The sequence below is a fragment of the Plectropomus leopardus genome, chromosome 1, assembly GCF_008729295.1.
Source record: "Plectropomus leopardus isolate mb chromosome 1, YSFRI_Pleo_2.0, whole genome shotgun sequence".
NCBI lineage: Eukaryota > Metazoa > Chordata > Actinopteri > Perciformes > Serranidae > Plectropomus > Plectropomus leopardus.
This window is the reverse complement of record NC_056463.1, coordinates 27,847,532-27,866,949: the sequence shown is the minus strand read 5'-3', so window position 1 is coordinate 27,866,949 and position 19,418 is coordinate 27,847,532. Positions and strand designations below refer to the sequence as shown.

General features: G+C 41.0%; 1 protein-coding gene across 2 annotated transcripts; it reads left to right on the top strand.

Moving 5' to 3' along the window:
* Positions 1–1,929: 1,929 nt before the first annotated feature.
* On the top strand, positions 1,930–11,513 carry onecut1 (one cut homeobox 1). Of its 2 annotated transcripts, none has more exons than XM_042488364.1 (2): positions 1,930–3,325; positions 9,234–11,513. In XM_042488364.1, exons 1-2 carry the CDS (start codon positions 2,266–2,268, stop codon positions 9,521–9,523), a joined length of 1,350 nt encoding a protein of 449 aa, XP_042344298.1. In that variant the 5' UTR covers positions 1,930–2,265; the 3' UTR covers positions 9,524–11,513. The 2 variants fall into 2 exon arrangements, with proteins under 2 accessions (XP_042344298.1, XP_042344292.1); XM_042488358.1 differs by having other exon boundaries at positions 1,930–3,340.
* Positions 11,514–19,418: the final 7,905 nt, after the last annotated feature.

Genomic DNA, 19,418 nt, shown 5'->3' with positions numbered 1-19,418 from the left:
ATGGCCACAGAGAGCCAACACACATAAACACACAGCTCAGGTCTTGCAGACATGGCAGGAGCCTATCGATCCGTATGAGAATGTGTAGATGAGGTTTGCTGCCATGTAAGGCCAAAGTTTGGCCTTTCATATTCCTCTGTCTCTCTACATCTTGCCTCTGTGCCTCTGTGTGGGTGCGTGGCGAAATAAAATCTGAATCAATTGGCCAACACTTGAAAAAAATAAAACTTTTGTTATCAGAAAAATATAGGTTAAATACATAGAATAATGTGAAATTGTATGCACAAAATTTGGATTGCATTCTAAATAAATTAAAGTGTGTGTAAAAAATAACATGGAGCATGATACAACTGATTTGAAATTAATATGCAACTATATTAACACTGTTTTTGTTTCCCCGTTGTCAGCCCTGCCTCCAAAGTCTATTATGTCCACATGGACTACACGCTTGGACAGCCACACTTCGAGGAATTAGTGTCCTTTTGTCTCGACACACGTCACACACACGCCGTTGACATTGACTTCACATCAGAGACAGTTTAACTTCTTCTCTTCTTTTTTTTTCTTCTTTTCTTTTATTTAACTCGTTCAACCGAGCGCTGGCTCTATTGTGGGGACCCTGACAGATGCGGGGCCCCTAGCAGGTCCTGGACAGGGAAAAGTCTGAAAGGTTAATCTGTCCCCCCGCAGATGTTGGCTTTGGGAGTCTTGAAGCGTCACCTTTGACATGTCCCTCATTCAGCGGGGGGTCCAGCAGGACACTGACCGCTGCAAGCTGTCACCTCGGCCGACTGAGGACGCCCTGAGCTACCGCTCTATTAGGCTAAACGGCCCCTGACGTGTCAGCATTGTGTGTGTGTATGGGGGGGGGGGGCCGACACTCATGCAGCTTAATGCACTACAACAACACGGGGATTGCAGTCATGTTATGTGTCAGCATGTCATTTCCTCCATGGCCTTGGGTTTTACAGAGATGCTGAGAGTGTATGTATGAATCTGTATTATTTTCTGTCACCAAAAATAAATGTGCTCTTATTTGAATAAATAACATGTTGGCGTTTTATTTACAATATCCAAATGTTTAAATGATTGCTAAAGTTAAGGATTAAATGTGCATGTGTTCATCTCCAAATAGGACACACACACACACACACACACACACACACACACACACTGCTGGGCTTGGTTCGTTAAGCCTAATGGTTGAACAATAGACACATCTGCTCATCTTTTTCTATCAAAAGAGAAGGTACTACAGTCTTCTTCGTTTGGTTAAACCGCCACATATTTGACAGGGGTGTGGGGGTGGTGCAGCGGCCTTATAATTAAAGAATAGATCCACAGGAATACACAGATAGGCTATAACTTTATTGACAACCCCTCAACTTCTAATTAAATCTTGGTGCGCTATTATAATGTTAATTTCGTTTGTTCTGTTTTCTTGAGAATTAAATGTGTGTTCACTGGAGATTTTGAGGTTTTGAATCCCAGACCTCACTAGTTAAAAATCAACTCCAAATGAACCCGGAAGTTTACTTCATTTGCACTTAATAATTTAAGGAGGACTGAAGATAAGTCCTCATTATAGCCCTAATGAATACAACATTTTCTCAAAAAAAACAAAACAATCGGCAATCAAACATTAGGCGCTGCCAGTCCTTTTTCCGGCTTTAGAGGCTGTGAGGATTTTATTACAGATCCGTCTATTTGCATTTTTTACATTTCAGGAAAGGCTTCGAGGAGAATAGCTTTTAGCAGGTGGTTTGATACCTCCCTTCCTTAATAAGGTGGCTGACGTCAGAGCAATGGGGCGGTGTGTGCGCGTGTGTTTGAGAGAGAAAGAGAGAGAGAGAGAGTATGGGAGGAGATGGGTGCGCACAGTGCGCATGTGTAGACAGTGATCTGTGCTGCGGTGGAAGAGGGGCTGGAGACACACAACTAGAGAGATGGCGCGGCACCCGACCGGAGCGCAAGGACAGCTGGTTGGCGGTGGGGGGGCTTGAATTATAAAGAGAATCAGAAAATTAAAATATAAAAACAAGAAAAAAATATTAAGGGGAAAAAAGGGGGATCCGGAAAAAGGAGTTTCCATTCTGCAACACGGCGTCAGAGGTAGGAGAATATATGTGAATATAAGGACAGAGAGGATAGCAAAGGAGGCTGCTGCAAAAAAGCAACAAAAGAAAATTGAACTTTCCTGGATGTGAGGACTTCTGGACATCAGCTAGATCAGATAGATGGTTTGTCCACAGCGCTGCCCGGATCATGAACGCACAGCTGTCGATGGAGAATATTGGCGACCTGCACGGAGTGAGCCATGAGTCCGTGTCCGGTCACGGAGAGCTGCTGAGTGGCCACAGTCCGCATGCCCGTCCGAGCCCCCGGGGTCTAAGCCACCGCGCTATGGGCATGGCAACCTTGCTAGACAGCGGAGACTATCACCCCGGACACCACGGACACCTGCATCCAGCCATCAGCATGTGCGAAGCCCCCCCTGGCATGAGTGCAAGCAGCACTTACACCACCCTTACCCCCCTGCAGCCCTTACCCCCCATCTCCACCGTGTCCGACAAGTTTCCTCCCCATCATCACCACCACCATCCCCATCATCCTCACCATCATCCCCACCAGAGGATCCCCGGAAATGTAAGCGGCAGCTTCACGTTGATGCGCGAGGACCGGAGTCTGGCGCCTATGAACAGTCTGTATCCCGCATATCATCACAAAGACCCCTGCATGGGCCAGAGCCTCTCTCCGCTGTCTGGTTCCGGTCTGGCCAGCATACACACGTCCCAGGCCGGCATCCCTCCTTACGCTCACCCCGGTGCCGCCATGCCTGGTGAGAAGATGCTCACCCCCAGCGGGTTTGAGGCTCACCACCCGGCCATGCTCGGCAGACACACAGAGCAGCACATGAGCTCCTCGGCGGGCATGGTACAAATCAACGGCCTCCACCATCACCCGCACGCCCACCTTGGCGCGCAGGGGCACGGCCAGGGGCTGGGGAACAGCCGGGAGCAGGCCTCCGGGCCCGGGCAGCAAGGGGGAGGCGGTGGAGGGGGTGGTGGTGTTTCTGGGGGCCAGATGGAGGAGGTGAATACCAAAGAAGTTGCGCAGAGGATCACCACGGAGCTGAAGCGCTACAGCATCCCTCAGGCCATCTTTGCCCAGCGGGTCCTGTGCAGGTCCCAGGGGACCCTGTCCGACCTGCTGAGGAACCCCAAACCCTGGTCCAAGCTCAAGTCCGGCAGAGAGACCTTCCGCCGCATGTGGAAGTGGCTGCAGGAGCCTGAGTTCCAACGCATGAGTGCGCTCAGGCTCGCAGGTGAGCGAAGCCTCGGTAAAGCCCCTTTTTGTTTTCATCTTTTGAACGTGTTTGCTGAGAGAAAGAGCCGCTCAAACAGGGGCGTTAATTCAGCACAGAGGGTCATTAGTTCTGAGTGCTGCCTTATATTGAGCTGTGGGGTCAAGTGGGCTGGGAACCAAAACTGATTTTGTAGTTTTTATTGAAACAGAGAGAGGGAAAAGTCAGTGTTTTGGTTCATTTTGTAGAAAGAAAACTAAGTTTAACGAAATCTTAAAGAGGTAGAAATGGAACACCAATGTATTTGTACTACCTTGTCATTTCCAAGTGTCTTCATCATTTCAAGTGTTAATTGTAGAGAAATAAGAAATAAGCAATAAGCAAAAGCAGTGAGTGTAATGTAAAATCACACCATGGCAACACTCAGGACAAATGTTCCCTCTAGGCTGTTTATCAAAATACTGTATAACACAATGCCTCTTCTTGTCTCCAGAAACATTTATAATAAAAGATGCTAGAATGATTTTAGATGCAGGGAGGAACTAGGCCATGCCCCAGTAGTTTGTTGAATTGACCCTGGTTTCTTTAGTTAAGGCCTCCAAATCAGATTTGTGCCTGAAGAGGAAGTCAATCCAACATTACAGTGTGTCAAACAATACATAACTTGCTAAAGTTTAAAAGTACTTCACCATGCTGATGCCCATGCACCATAACGAGCGGCGTGATATCAATACGCATCCCGTTTCTGTCTCCACACTGATTTTGGGGTTGTGCGAAACAAGTGCTCATGTCATTTTACCTCAAAATATCGACCGCCGGACTGTGTGCGTAAGCTGATCCTGCGCCCAGAAATCGTTAGGAATGTGTTTATTTTGGTGTAGATGCAACTGATCAGCCTTTTTGGTGTTGCCCTTGGTGTAAACAGAGAGAGGAATGAAAGTGTGTGTGTGTGTGTGTGTGTGTGTGTGTGTGTGTGTGTGTGTGTGCGTGTTCGAGAGTGTGACCGATAAACTTCATTTAAATGTCAAGTAAAACTGGAGTTATGCATTATTTAGTCCGTGAAATGGGCTTTGTCTTTCGATATGGTAAAATTATAGGCCCATATTTCAGAGTAAAATACAACAGAATAGAGAGCATGTGTTTGTGTTTTGGTCGTAAAGTCACCCTGACTTGACTGAGGTTTCCCTAATTAACTGATAGACCTCTGTATTAATTTGTCCCTGAGGTATGTACAAGTCAATTAGGGCGCGCATTGAGGCCCAAATCGCACGTGCGCGTTCACAGACAGTCAATGGATTTTTTTTAACGTTTATAGGCTTAATCAATGACCTACAAATTGGCTTTTTGGCTTTTTGAAAAGTGAGGCTGCGGCCACATGGAAAGTGCGTGATTTTGCGTGCCGTGTGTGTGTATACGTGCATGCTTGCGCGTACATGTGAGTGTAATCGCAATTGATTACTTTTCAGTTTTCCCATCTGCTGCTGCTGCTGCTGGTGTGTGTGTGTGTGTGTGTGTGTTGTGTGTGTGTGTGTGTGTGTGTGTGTGTGTGTGTGTGTGTGTGTGTGTGTGTGTTGATTAAAGATGAGATTTTATCACCAGCAAACGAGTAAAAACTGCAATTCAACATCTAAAAGGTGGTTTGTATTTGATCATTAGTGTAATCATCATATAATTAAAACAAAAATCAGATCAGCAGTCTGTTGATGGCATTCTGAATTTAAATGAAGATAAATTCATAGACTATCCTGGAAAAAATAAATGTGTCAGGTCTGTTTATTTTTTTTTTCATTTTTATCCCTCCTTGGGCATATTATGTTTTATCTGTTTTTTACAACAAGAAAAAAAATGTAAAAGCTTCTCAGAAGCAAAAATTTAAGATATGAAACGTTGGTTTTTTTTTTGTTGTTAAACGCCCCAAAAAGGTTGTAAAGGAAGAAAAAAATGTACAGTTAAAAACGAAATTAATTTGGAGAGAATACGCCGAGCGCCGTTTTATTGATCCGTTCGTTCCTAGGTGAACCAGATATGTGATCGCGCGCTGAAGTAGATGTGATATACTTATTGATTTCAGGCATCTGAAATTAATCTCGGGCCTTTTCTGCCTTTCCCACGTATTCAATTACCCATCTGAATTTGCTTGAATCGGAATTGGTGGAATAGAATAGAATTGAATAGAATAGAATAGAATAGAATAGGAAATAGGCATATATGAGTTGTCACAGAGCAACAATAATGAATTTAAAGATGAAAGATCAGTTTTCACTAGTTGACAGTAAATTCGTTGTAGTTGGGTTCGGTTTGTTGTTTTTTTTGGGGGGGGGGTTCTGGTGTTTTTGGAAATTGTCATGTGCGCATAATAGGTTACAGTAAATTAGGATACACGTTCTCGCAACAATAGTCAGATGGCTGAATATTTGCTGCTTTTGCAGCACAGAGGTCTGTTTGTTGTTCTCTCTGAGATTATGAAATGCACGTACCTCGTCACACCGCGTCTGTAGGCCCAGTGTGTGCAGTCTGTTTGAGTGTGTGGAGTTATCTGTGTGTTTGTAATGATTAGCCGGGAGCAGCAGCGGTGTGTGTCTATGTGTGTGTGATTAGCGTGATAACAAGGCCGCTGTTATGTCCCCCCTCGGTCCTGGGAAAGCTGGCTCTCTGGCCGGGCCTCCTGTGCCGGGGCCGGGCCGCTCTGCTGCATGTGGTGGCTCCTGCTGTCTGAGTGGCCTTCACTGCTGCTGATTTATGGCAGCCCTTACACGACGAGCTCCGACTCTCTGTTAATATTTACCAGCACTGGAGACACCGGGCTGCTCCAAACTCACAATTACACTCCAGTTTATGGTCATGCGGGTATGTCGCTGCACTGTACTTTACCACACACCTGAGGGAGTGTGTGTGGGCTGAAAATGGGGTTATAGGGTGGGAAATCAGCTCCAAGTCTGATTTAATACTTTTGCTTATTTTGATCTCTCTCTCTAATGAGCTGTTTACTGACACTTTACTGCGCGTGAATCTAGAAGGCAATGAGATATAAGCCTGTAATGATGAACAAAAATATTAGAAGAATCCCACAGACGAATCCCAGAGTGATTCTTTTGGCATGTTTTCTCCAAATTTTGTTTGAAGCAAAATTGTCTCTGAATACCTTATTTTATTTGGTTTATTTACTCAGTTTATTTTGTACATTTTTGTGTTTAGAGGTTGTCTAAAGTTAGATTATTTTAATCACACAGGTGCATTTTGCAAAATAAACCAGCACTGGTTTAAGAATTACTTTGTAGTGGGAATATACCTTTCATTAATTTCCCCTGTGAGTCCATACTGGGCCTTGCTCCAGCAGCCCACGTCTGCCCCCTCCTGGTCTTTGCTGAACCTCAATTTGGATGGCTGCACAAAATAAAAATTATTAAAAATAAAATAGCAACAAGATCAGTTGCAGGGATGTATGATTTGCTTTCACGTGGATTCACAAGTTCTTCTTTCCAATATTAGACGATCTGTAGGTCTTTTTTTTTCCCACAGCTGTAGTGTATCACTGCGCGCCGTGTTTTTCAGCACCGCGGACAGCACTCATTGTTCCCGGCTGACAGGCTGCCTCCCTGCCTGTCTGTCTGCTCTACCAGAGCTCCACGAGCTCCCGCTCTGGCCAACAGACGTCTGTGTGGCTCCATGGGCACAGGGGAGAAGTTCGTATTTCCGCAGAAATATTCATTTTTGCTCCCAAACCACGATTTTTCGCGCTTTCTCTATTATTTCCTACACTGTAAAATCTGACAAACTGATCTCACTTAAAATAATCTTGATCTTGGAAACTGATTGCTTTGAAAAAGTAAAGGAAATATACCTACAGATCTTCATTCATGTGCACTTCATATCTAGTAAACTTGAAATTTAGCTGTACTGACTTAATTTTGTGAAGTTAGGGTTACATTGAAACTTAAAAATGGCAAGTGAAATATCTTCGTTCCTTCTAAGTGTTGGCAACTTCAGTAAACCAAATTAGTCTGACTTAACTTGAACATGAAAAAAAGAGAAATTTGCTAATGATGAAGTTAGGAGTTCTGTTTTCTTACATGTTTAAACATATATAAATATGAATTGTCTTTTTTAAGTTGCAGCAACTTCACAAAAAAGACTAGATTTTAAGTGAATGTAACAATTAGATATAAAATGAACATAGATTAAGTTTAATAGTTATATTTACTTACTTTTTTTCAAGGCAATCAGTTTCCTACATTTAAGTAAAATCAACTTGTCAGATTTCACCTTGCTTGCATCCTCGACCTTGGGGTCTAGCCAGTGAAAGTGTCTTGGTGTTAAAAGTTTGTAAAGGGGGTGCTTCCAAGACAAGGAAAAAAGTTTATCGACATTTGTAGTCATTTATTCATCAGTGGTAAATGAAAAAGCACTTTTTCCACAAATTCTACAATTTCAGAGTTGTGAATCTCAATTGTGCATAGCCTAATCCAGTCTTTATACTGCAGAATATTTGTTTTTTATTTACGTCAAACTGCAGCAGCAGCAGGAGTGTAAACACTGCACCTCTTTCGCTGGGGCTGGTGGTGGGCCCGAAGAGGCTTTCGAACAACATGTCAAGTGACGAACAGACACTTATTAGTTATTATCACTTACTCAGATTGCTACACCTTCGTTCAAGGAAAAATGTACTGTAGATGAAAAAGAAGTGACCCAAAAAAGAATTAAAAATATATGTATTTTTTTCTGTAACATAATTTTAAGTATACAATCATAATAGTGAATACAGTTGTTTTTTTATCAGGTCTTTTTTTTCTTGTCATGCAATTTGAGGGATATTTCTTGCCAAGTTGCTCATTGCCTTTTTCCTTTTCTTTATTATACTTACAAATGTAATTTTCTGGACATTTTTCCCTATTTAATTTATTTTTGATTTCTGGATATTTAAAAAAAAAATCCTCACCTCTTTTTAAAAACTTTTTAAAATTAATTAAATTTTAAGTAATTTTATTGTCATTTTTTACTCATTTCTTGCAGTTTGTGAAGCGTTTCTTGTCAAGTTGGTCATTGCCTTTTATACCCATGTTTTCAAAAGATATCAAGCCAATTTGCCCAAGTTTCAAAGTGTTAAACAGCTTGTAAAAGACACCTGAACACAACACAAAAAAATGATGCTGATACAGGTTTCAAAGGTTAAGTGTAAAATCCACTTGATAACAAGTAACCAGGGTGCATTAGAGCCCATCATAATAGCATGCACTTGGCCCATTGTGACTACCTCTGTTCACCTTGAAGATGAGCAGGTGGTCTTGTTAAATACAGTAACACAAGTTAACACAGGGGGGAGGACCTTTCATTCAGATCAGATGCTGCAGTTTTTGTATTGGTTGCACTAGACACTGAAGTGCTTGTTTACAATTTGGCTGTTGATGTTAACATTTACAGGTAGGCCTACACTACACAGTGACAACTTAAATGTAAAACTGGTATCAGTTAAACATGGCTTTTACTGCTGATAGTTTTGGAGGACTGTGGAATTACCATTTTGTGTCTAAGATTATATAACTGGGTACAGTTGTTATATTAGCAACCTAAAGTGAAGTGTTGTGGACTCAAAAGTGACAATGGATCTTGATATAAGCATCTATGGAAAGCTTAACCTGTTCTGGACCTCAGTGTGTGTACCAAAACAATCTATGTTTGAGTTACTTTAAGTCAAAATGGAATAGAAAATATCTGATGCTGGTTTATCCCTGTTAGACTGACTTCTATGCTAAAGTGGAATAGGGGAGAACTACTGAGATAATTCATGAGTCCATCCAAGGATTTACTCAGGACTTTCTTAATCCAAGGCCGAGGTGTGATGGAGAGAAGATTCTAATGCAGTATCAAGTATATTGTACCCTCTCTCACAAACTCTCTCTCTCTGTCTGTCTCTTTCCTGACTCCTCCACAGCATGCAAGCGTAAGGAACAGGACCACGGCAGAAGCGAGCGGGGGAGTGTCTCCAAGAAGCCCCGGCTGGTGTTCACAGATGTGCAGCGGCGGACGCTCCACGCCATCTTCAAGGAGAACAAGCGTCCATCCAAAGAGCTGCAGATAACCATCGCCCAGCAGCTGGGCCTCGAGCTGGCCACGGTCAGCAACTTCTTTATGAACGCACGTCGCCGGAGCCTGGACAAGTGGGTGGACGATGGCTCCGGTCACCCAGTCAACTCTGGGCCCAACGCCTGCACCAAAGCCTGAAGACGGACTGATTTGACTAACTCATGGACTGACTTAACCTCGGTGGAAAAGCTTTAAAACTTAAGAGAAACAAAGAGAAACTTAAAAAAGACCTTGAAGCAACATTTTGCCCTTAAACCTGTACTATATTGATATTTATAGTATCCAAAGATGAAAAAAACAAACCAAAGACTTCTTGTTTGACCTGCTTTGAAATGTTTGTTTCAGCAACACATTTATGTGTATCATACTGCAAAAAGACTATAGTTTTACCCCCCCCCCCCCCCCCCCCCCCTTCACACACACTCACTGTCACTGGTCTCTAGCTTTATTACACCCTCCCACACACCTCCCCACTCAGTATCAATCTATCATTCACCATCCTTATCTTTAATCTGATTGGTTGGTTTTAATGATGGGTCCCTAAATGGAGGTTTAATCAGCCTATTGGCAGTCTGATCTGCAGCTGTCCACACCCTTGAAAAACAGCCAGAATGTGGAGCTCCGGTGGGATTGGCTAATCAACTCTAAAGACATTTAAAAAAAAATCCTACAGGAGCGAATGGATTGTTGTGCAACCTTGTTTGGATCGGTGGCGATGGACTGTCTGTCTATCTGTCTGTCTTTCTATCAAGCATTCCAGACAGACAGAAGAAATGCCCATGTGTAGACTGCTAACCCAAAACCAAAAACCCTGAACCAAGCCAAAAAGGAAAAAACCTCAACCCACATGGTAGTGCTTTCTTCCAACATGCTGAAGCGTTGAATGATTTAAACAAGACAAACCAAAGCCTTCTACACCCTGAAGCCTCTCATGCAGCTTAGAAATAAAAAAACACTTCAGATCCTGCTATGAAGCAAATTGACCAAAGAGTTTATTTTGTAGCTGATAATCCTAAGAGTATTTGTATCTCATGTCCTCCCTTACCTCCTGAGACAGACTGTTAGTTTGGTGCCACAAAGAAGAGAGCGTTTATGGTTTATACAACATTTTGAGTTAAATTCATGTTCCCTGCAAATATAAATATTTTATGACACAAAAATTAAATGACCTTTGCCTTATAGTTGCCTTTTGAGTCAAACTAAATATTCCCGTTTTATCTTCACAAACACTGTTGAATGTTGCTGTAATGTGAAGATGAATCATTACAGACACTTCTTGCTATTTAGGTAAAGCCCACAGATTTAGCTCAAGTTTATGTGTTCAAACACCAGCAGCTGGCAAACTAAGATTTATCAACTCAGCAGTGTTTTTTCTGCAAAGGTGATGACAGAAGATGCTGGCTCTCGTACTCTGTGTGTGTTTGGGACACAGTAAAAGAGACAGACGGCAAACTGTGTCACCACTCTAATAATAAGCATCATCATCCCTGTGCGCTTCATTTGTATTTGATTTTTATCTCCTCGTCAAAGATGTTGAGTGGAGGAGATGATATCAATGATCAAACCACTTTCAGACACTTACACAGCAATGTCACCTGAATACGAAAGCACCCCGCCCCTGCCTTTTGCCAATCCCCAGACCCATCCCCACCCCTCCCATCCCGCCTCTGTTCCCCTGGTAAGCTATGCATTTCAGCACTAGGAGGAAAGCACTACACAGGGCTGGCCCAGGGACAGCGCATCATTAAATATATTGAGCTGGACCCTTGCCGTCATCCTCCTCATGGCCAGGGTTAGCAGCTCTACATTCATCACAACAAGCGCTGACAGAGAGGCGAGAGGCAGCTGCGTCTTCGCCTCTAAAATGAAAACAAAAAAAAGAAGACAAGAAACAAAAAATGTGTCAAGACCTGCTGATGTTTTATAGTGTGAACCAAAGATGCTACCTCACTCAAGTTCCATACGTGATTTCTATCACTTTGATGATACCAAAGATAACCAAAGATTTTTTCTCATTGCACGGCCTCTACGAGTGGTGTTAAAAGATGTTGTGTGTCTCCCCTCCCCCATCTCCTCTCCTCCTTTCTTCTCCCCTTTCTCCCCCCCTCCCACCTGCACTCAACCCCATGCACCCCTGCTATGCGTGCTCTTGCTTCATCTGTGCTCTGATTACAGCTCCATAGATATTCATGCTGATGTAGCTATAGGCAGATATGCTGATCTAGCCATAGATACACACAAGCAGCCGTGGAGGTGCCTGCGGAGTACAGTAGCAATGTGATCAGTCTTTCTTTGTGCTTGTTAGCAGTATTAGGAAAACACAAAGCTGACATTGAGTTGAAATGAAAAATTTGAGTTTTAGTTTGGTTCATGATTATTTCTCAAAATAATCTATGTGAATTTGACAGAGTACCCCACTGGAGTGTCTCTTTTTTTGCAACCTAATTTTTACTCTGCCCTGTCTCTTCGTGTGTATCTATCGGCTAGATTATTGATCCACCAAATAGGTCAGATGTCTTTACATGACAATAGACAGACAAGCTGACATAGCCATTGGCAGAATTGTTGACTCAACTATAGGCAGACATGTTCCTGAAAGTAGAAGCAGACGTGTTGCAATCTTTCTAAAACTCCCAGGACGAGTGCCTTGCTTGAACCAAAGTGTTAAACCGCTGTTGACCTCTCACCTTTGACTCTGTGAATACCTCAGCCTGTAGAAGGGCCACTACTGAAGAAACAAGGAAAAGGTTTTTTGTTTTGTTTTTTTTAATCACACCGTGGTGCTTTCGCCAGCGCAACCATGCAATGAAAACATACCAAAGGAATTTCTGTTGTCCACTTCTACAGATTAAACCAAAGGTCTTTGTTTCTCTTTTCCCCCTGCCCTCCTTCTACCCCTCCATCCCTCCTTTCCCCCCAAACCTTCCTCGTCTCTCTCTGCTGTGTGTAGGAAGGTCCAGCACTCTGGCCGTGCATGTCTTTACCAATGTCTCTGAATACCTCATAGTAATAATTCCTTTGAGTTCTGCATTGAGACGTCTATCTGTGAGTGAGGCAGAACTCCACTCATGTGGTAACTGTTTATTGTTACTTCAAAAAAAGCTGTATGATTATCTATTTTGAAGTTTTGATTTTTGGCAGAAGTGCTCTGTTTCAAGTCACGGAGGACAAGTTTCAGGGTTGATGTATGAAACTTAAGGGATGGAGGGAGAAGCGTATTTTTTATCAGACATTGGGTTATGCCAATATTATGATGGTAGACTATTGCTTTTACAGGGTAAAACCAACTGCTGTGATATTGTGTTCATATTTTCCCTTTTTCTCTACTTCTGTGTTGTGAATTTAATTTAATTGCATTTTTGTAATGGTTAACCACTGCTTTAATTTATGCATTTGTAGAAACTCTAGATTTGTATATAGTAGGTTTTTGAAAAGAAAAACAAACAAAAAAGAACAGTTTTATGTTACAGCCTTATTTCCCACGCTTAGATATAAAAAGGAGTAGTTTGTATTCTTCTTCAGCTAAATCCTAGCCGGCATTTCAATGTGTGTTTTAAACACTGCCAGAAACCCAGACAGTTGATTTGCCAATGCAGACAAAGTTATACAGGAGCTACTTTGTTGAACAGCTGGCAAAAAGCAGTGTGTACGTGTGTGTGTTTTTTCTATTCTTTTGACTTTTTAAAAGAACGGTTATTTTATGGGTATTACTGCACATCCAAAGATTTTTAAAACAAACCAAAAATTGGAAAAAAATATGTATAATGTTGAAAAGCACTGGCATTTGTGAGGTAGACTTGTTGAGTTTTGATTTGCCATTCGCACGGGTATAGAATGTAGAAGGCGTAGGGCTACGTAGACAAGCTTACTCTATCATGTGGGGAATCTCCTGTTCAATGTACAATCTCAAGCATTTGAAACGAGGGCTGCAAGTCCCGCTCACTTTGCTGTCTCATGCACAGAGTGAGGTGGAGCTGAGGCTGGGCAGCCGGTCTGCCAGGGGCTGTGCCACGGAGCTGGGTCTGTTTTTATTGCCATGGCACTGCCGCCTCGCTCCATCTAGTATCTGTTCTTTTGGTACGTACTCGTGTAATGACTATGAGCAAAGTCTAATAAAACTACAAAGAACCTTACCAAGGAATCAGTGTGTAAGTGTGTACAGGGACGATCACCTGTTCATTTTTGTTTTCTGTCTGAAGATGAGTGTGATGACTGTGTGTATGTCTACTTGTATTTGCTACATAGTGAGGACCACACTTTTTTACCAACATAAGGACATTTTTGTAAAGTGAGGACATTTTGGCTGGTCCTCACTTCTTCAAAGGCCTGTTTGAGGGTCAAGACATGTTTTTACTGTTCAGGTCAGAATAAGGTTTGAGTTAGAGTAAAAGTAGCGGTGGTGGCACTTAGTTGTGATGATGAGGGTGTCTAGGGAATGTGTAATGACAGTAAGGGTCATCACAAAGACAAAGATAGAAGTACAAGACTGTATGTGTGCGTATGCATGTGTGTGTGTGTGTGCGTGCAGGTCAAATGTAATGTACTTAGATGGTATGAGAATGTGTGTTTGTACTGGTTTGCATGTGTTTCTTTGTTGTGTGTTCGTGTTAAAATCTGTTTGTACTGATGGTGTGTATGCATGTGTGTAGCTGATTGGTCCATATCCTGACAGTAAGTTTGACTCCCTCTGGTTGTCAGAGGGCCTTACTGTTAGTAGCCTACTGCTTCCTGTCTGTCATGCAGACAGCACAGTATCAGCATGTTATGCAGTCATTATGTCACATAATGAAGAATGTGAACGTTTTTCAGCATAACAGTTATAAAGGCCTGTGTTTAAGAGGAAATGGATGATGCAGTGTGGATCTATTTTTGCCCCATATTCACATTTTCTGTTTATTTATTTTGTCCATAAGGAGTTCCCATATGATGGGTAGCTTGGCTACAAGTCTCATAACAATACTGCGGCGCCTAAGACAATCATCTGGATCTCTTTCGCTGGGGAACTAATTTCTCACCCGCAGAGGGGTGTCCTCCAGCTATTCATATACAAAGATGCTTGAAGGGTTTTGATAAACAAGCATATTTGTTGTCATTTAAGAATAGATTACAGTAGTAGTTCATCTTGCACTTGCATTTCAAAATGAAATCTCATTGCTCTCGTCAGCCTTGTGCTCTTGTCAACCTTGATCTCTTTCTTTTGACTTCCTTCTTAACTCACAATGCTTCTTCAGTTTTCAGTGTGTGTGTGTGTGTGTGTGTGTGTGTGTGAGAGCGCCTGTGTGTGCGCGCATGTGTGCCAGAGAGGCAATACTGTCAGTGTTACTCTCAGATGTATAACTCCATGTCTCATGACTTGATTTGTCATTGCTGTTTCCCAGGCTTTGCTACTGCTTTCTCAGTGCCGTGCAATATCATCTGTTGTGATTGCTAAGCAAATGAAAAAAAAGGAAAGAAAATTGAGAAGCAAGTGATGATGTCATCCAGCTTTTTTCAGTGTTCAAAATGTTTCAACATTTCTGTAGTCACAAAAAAGTAGAAAATAAACTGTTGGTATTTCCAGCTTCTGAATCAAGGCTCTTGTTATTGATTTATTTTTGTTGTGTGGGTTTTGTCCTTTTTTTCTTTTTTTTTCTCTGATGGGCAAATTGAATCAATAAAACATCAAATCAGATAAGGAAGTAGAGGACAAGACAAGCAGGCATATGAGTCTGTCTTGGAGGGGAACCTGCATAACAAGAAGCTTCAGAAGATCAGTGGATAGTTTATTAATCCTTACATGCTGTCAGGGTCAGAGGGTTCATGTGCACTGAAGGCCACCCATCTTCAAAAAATATATACACTTATGTTCCTGTAAAAAATCTTGAATCAATGTTGTCCCATTAAACGTTTATACATATTAATACTATATATACATTATATTCGGCTGCTTAAATCAATAGACGATTAAAAATTGTAGTATCTTGTAAAAGTAATCAGCAATGTCTTAACATTGATCAAATGTGGGTTACTGAATTTTAAACCATAGTCCTACTTAAAGTTGAATTTATTCAAAATGGCTCGACCTACAAGTATAGGTTTTTACAGAGCTGTAAAAGTGTCACTTATTTTTAACTTGGTCATCACTTTACATATTGCTGTGTCATGTCATTTGGGGTCAGTGCAATTAATTCACATGCTGACCTATGGAATATGGACAGCTCTAAAGGCAACGGAACCACCAACCTAGACAGTGCACTGCACTGCTATATAGACTAGTGTTGGAGTAGGTTTATTTAACCATTTCATGTCCTCTGAACATTGGATTTTTTTAAATAGTCAGATAAGAATTACAAATAACAAATAATGTTGTGTTTTAAATAACTCATTCATGAGAAAAGTCATGACATCAGCAAAGTCATTAAGATTATGTTAATTTCAATTATAGATAGATTACTGAACGGGCCTACCACGCGCAGGCCTGCAAAGTGACAGAAAGAGACTCACAATGACTACAACAAGTATCAAAACAACCACATAACTTCAAAAGATGCAAAGCAACTACAAAGAGACTCAAAACTCAAAACGAACCCTTGTGGCCAGGGCTCATTGTCTCATAATCCACCCATTACCCTAATATATTTTACCTTCTCTTACACAGAATCACAAATTAATCAAGCCAAGCGTAGACATCCGCACTTCAACCCATCGGCAATTTCATTGATTGAAAACAACAATAAAACTAAGTAAAGGGATTTTGCTCGTGGTATCCCCTGTTTGTTTTGCTGAACCCCATAAGGCCATGTGTTAGTATTCCATAACCCAAAGATGATTTGATGAATTCTTATTACATTAATTAAACTTGCATGTTAATAGGGGAAGCATATTGGTGAAACTGTTTGACTTTGGGATAAATGTGTAGGCCCATGCTTGAACCAAAACTTTGTCAAATTTGTTAAAGAAGCTGAATTACTTTTCCTTTAGGATGCAATGACACCAGAGAAACAAGATATCTTAACAATGTTCAAAGACAATTAGCCCACTGAATATTATCTGAAGATGATTCTGCCTCTGTGAATAACAACATATCATTTTATTTCATCCCTACACTTTCCTTGCAACTCTAAGGCCAAATAATGCTCAAGCATTTCTCACCTGTTACAAATCAATAAACTATTCTGTGTGCATCTGTGAGCATTTTGTGTGTTTGCTTTTCAGCTCTTTAAATGGGTCACAGTGCACTGAATAAAGGCACCACAGTGACACATAGACGAAGGACACTCTTACTTACAATTGTACTTACTTTGAATTAAGATTGAAGAGTCAGTGACCCAGGGGAGTTCCAGCACCTGGCTAAATGACTGGTATTTCTTCTTCTATTTTTTCTCTGTTTGCTGCAATACTAGTATGCTGCCACTAGATAGGGCTGTGGCATGATTTTTTTCCCAACACATGAACTTCTTTGTTTGCAATGACCAACATTCACACTAAAAAAAAAACACAATAAAGATGATAATTCTAACCCACTATTTTAATATTTTTTTAAATAATTAATCTAATTATCCATTTAATAATCTAATGATTTTGGACAGTAAAATCAATATCTATAGAGATAGAAAACTGTCTCCCCACAATTGAAATCAAGACATCAGTGCTTGAAACACAGTTTGATTCATTTACACTGAACACTGTGTGCTATGGGCTCAGATAATGAACCCAAATGAGCTTCACATGAATGATTATCTTCCGGTTGTAAATGAGAAAATGCCCTTATATCTCTTTAAAATCAGCAAGGGCGTTGTCGTAGCTTTCTAGGAGCTGCTACTGTTAGCTCCATGATTTAAATCTCTAAATGACATCATCAAACTAACTACAGTCCTAACTATGTTGCAGATTCCCCTTCTCACACTTAACGCGTAAAATAACATACCTCGTTGTTACAGGTTTGGCTGTGATTGTCTTGTTGCAGAACTACAATTAACCAAAACTAAATTACAGCTCAGGCACTAGAGCAGCCCAAAGCGGCTGATCTTTACAAAGCTGGTTGGTACACACCAAGCATGTCATTTTTAAAATTGGAATAAAAGTCACCGATGGCAGAGTCATCCCACCTTGAGGTCTGGAAGGCATCTTAACCACAGAGGTCTTCATTTACTTCACAATATCTCTCAATTTTGTATCTTAAACAGATATTAGGCCTGCTTATTTTTACAAACTAGAATGAATACATACAACAAAAATACATGTGATATAAGTTTTACCAAATTCCCACTTTTTATGCACAGGATCCCAGACTGGCTGATAAGGCCTCATTTGACCTGTTTGGTTTAAATCAGTGACAATGGAGTTGCTTTGTTGACTTTGCTTCTGAGCAGATGCCCATCATCATTATCATCATCATCTAATAGATGTTTGCTAGATGTTTTGCATTACTGTAAATTTTCTGTAGCCTACATGGTCTCATGGTACTTGTCTCTGATATCAGAAATGAAGGAAAACTCAGTAAATTTAAAATGAAATAGTCTAACAGTAAATAGTCTGGCAGGCACTATTTCTTAAAAATACATGAAAAATAATAAATAAATAAACAACCTTTGATCTACAGTTGGAAGTACAAAACAATTTAAAAATATAGTAAACAGGCACCCAAGTCCACTCTATGGAGTCTATCTGTGTGTAGCAAACACCAGTAACACACAAAGTGCAACTGCAGCTGCCAAACAGATTTGTGAAGCTGATTCTAGTGTCCTCATTTTGGCCTTTGCCTTTGTTCCAAGAGGTTTAAGCAGAGAAAAGATTAAAACAAAGAGCTTTCCCTCTGTTCCTTTTTATCTGTACAAAAGTGACAATGGACAACATCCTGCATTTAAAGAAATGAGCAGAGCCACTGGTTCAAGATTTGTTTTTCCTCTTAAACATCATATATTAAAGTTTATCCTAACATTTGCTTTTAGATTGTTTTTGTTACTTTTTTGTGTGTTATTTATCAATATATCAAGTCATTAACATGATTGTCCTCAGTTAGATGATGGTAGTAGTTTAGGATGTCATTCTCATTTGACGTTGTACTGTACAACTGACACTGATTTGCAAAAACAGTTAAATTTAGGATCTCATTTATAATAAGTGCAATGCAAACTCCTTTCGAAGGTGGTGTACATGTACAAAGAAATAAACATTATAACTGTCAACATTCTGACCGCTTTTTTTTCTGTTAACAGCATTTATTCATACTTCTACTTCCAATACTTAAATACATTTCATATCAGAAAGTTACTGTTGATACGTATGTAGGCTACAGCAAATCAGCTACAGCCAATCAGCTACAGCCTACTTTAATACTTTTACTCAAGTAGGCCTAATATTCTAATAGGTGGCTTTAACTTCCAAAGTCAGTTTCTGGTAAGAAATCTGTACTTTTACTAAAGTATGGCTTCCAGGAATTTTATCTGCCTCTGAACATAATTATGACCAAATAAATGGCCGTTTAATTCTATGAAATACACAAAAGAAAAAACATTTCATTTTTTAATTCATTAAGAATAAAATATCTAAGGCTTTTGCCAGGAACTTCTCTTGGTTCTAACTTCTCTTAGCATGTCAAGAAGATTTTGTACAACAATATAAAAACAAAATCATCTTAAACATGCATGATATTTGACTCCATACAAGCCAAGCAAGCCAGAACAAAATGTTCACGTCGGGGGAAAAAAGAACCTTCACGTGCGCACGTGAACGCGCACAGAATTCCTCTGACCAATCAGCTTCCAGAGCCCATCTCTTGTTTGTCCCCGCTTAGCCGTCCATTGTCAGTGATGTTGCAGGACTGTAACGTTGTATATTCAGGTCGGGGGGTTACTTTTAAAGTCTGTGTTCATCAATACAGAGCGCGTGTTCCTCACAAGTTTTGGTACCACTTCTAACTTTGCGGTTGCTATGGCTGCGAGTTCATACGAGGCTGGCAGAGAGGGAAGTGACGACTGGGGCTGTTGTTGGGACACGTGACTGGAGCTGCACTGATCTGTTTTGACAAGCAGTGGGGAGGGAAGTGAGGAGG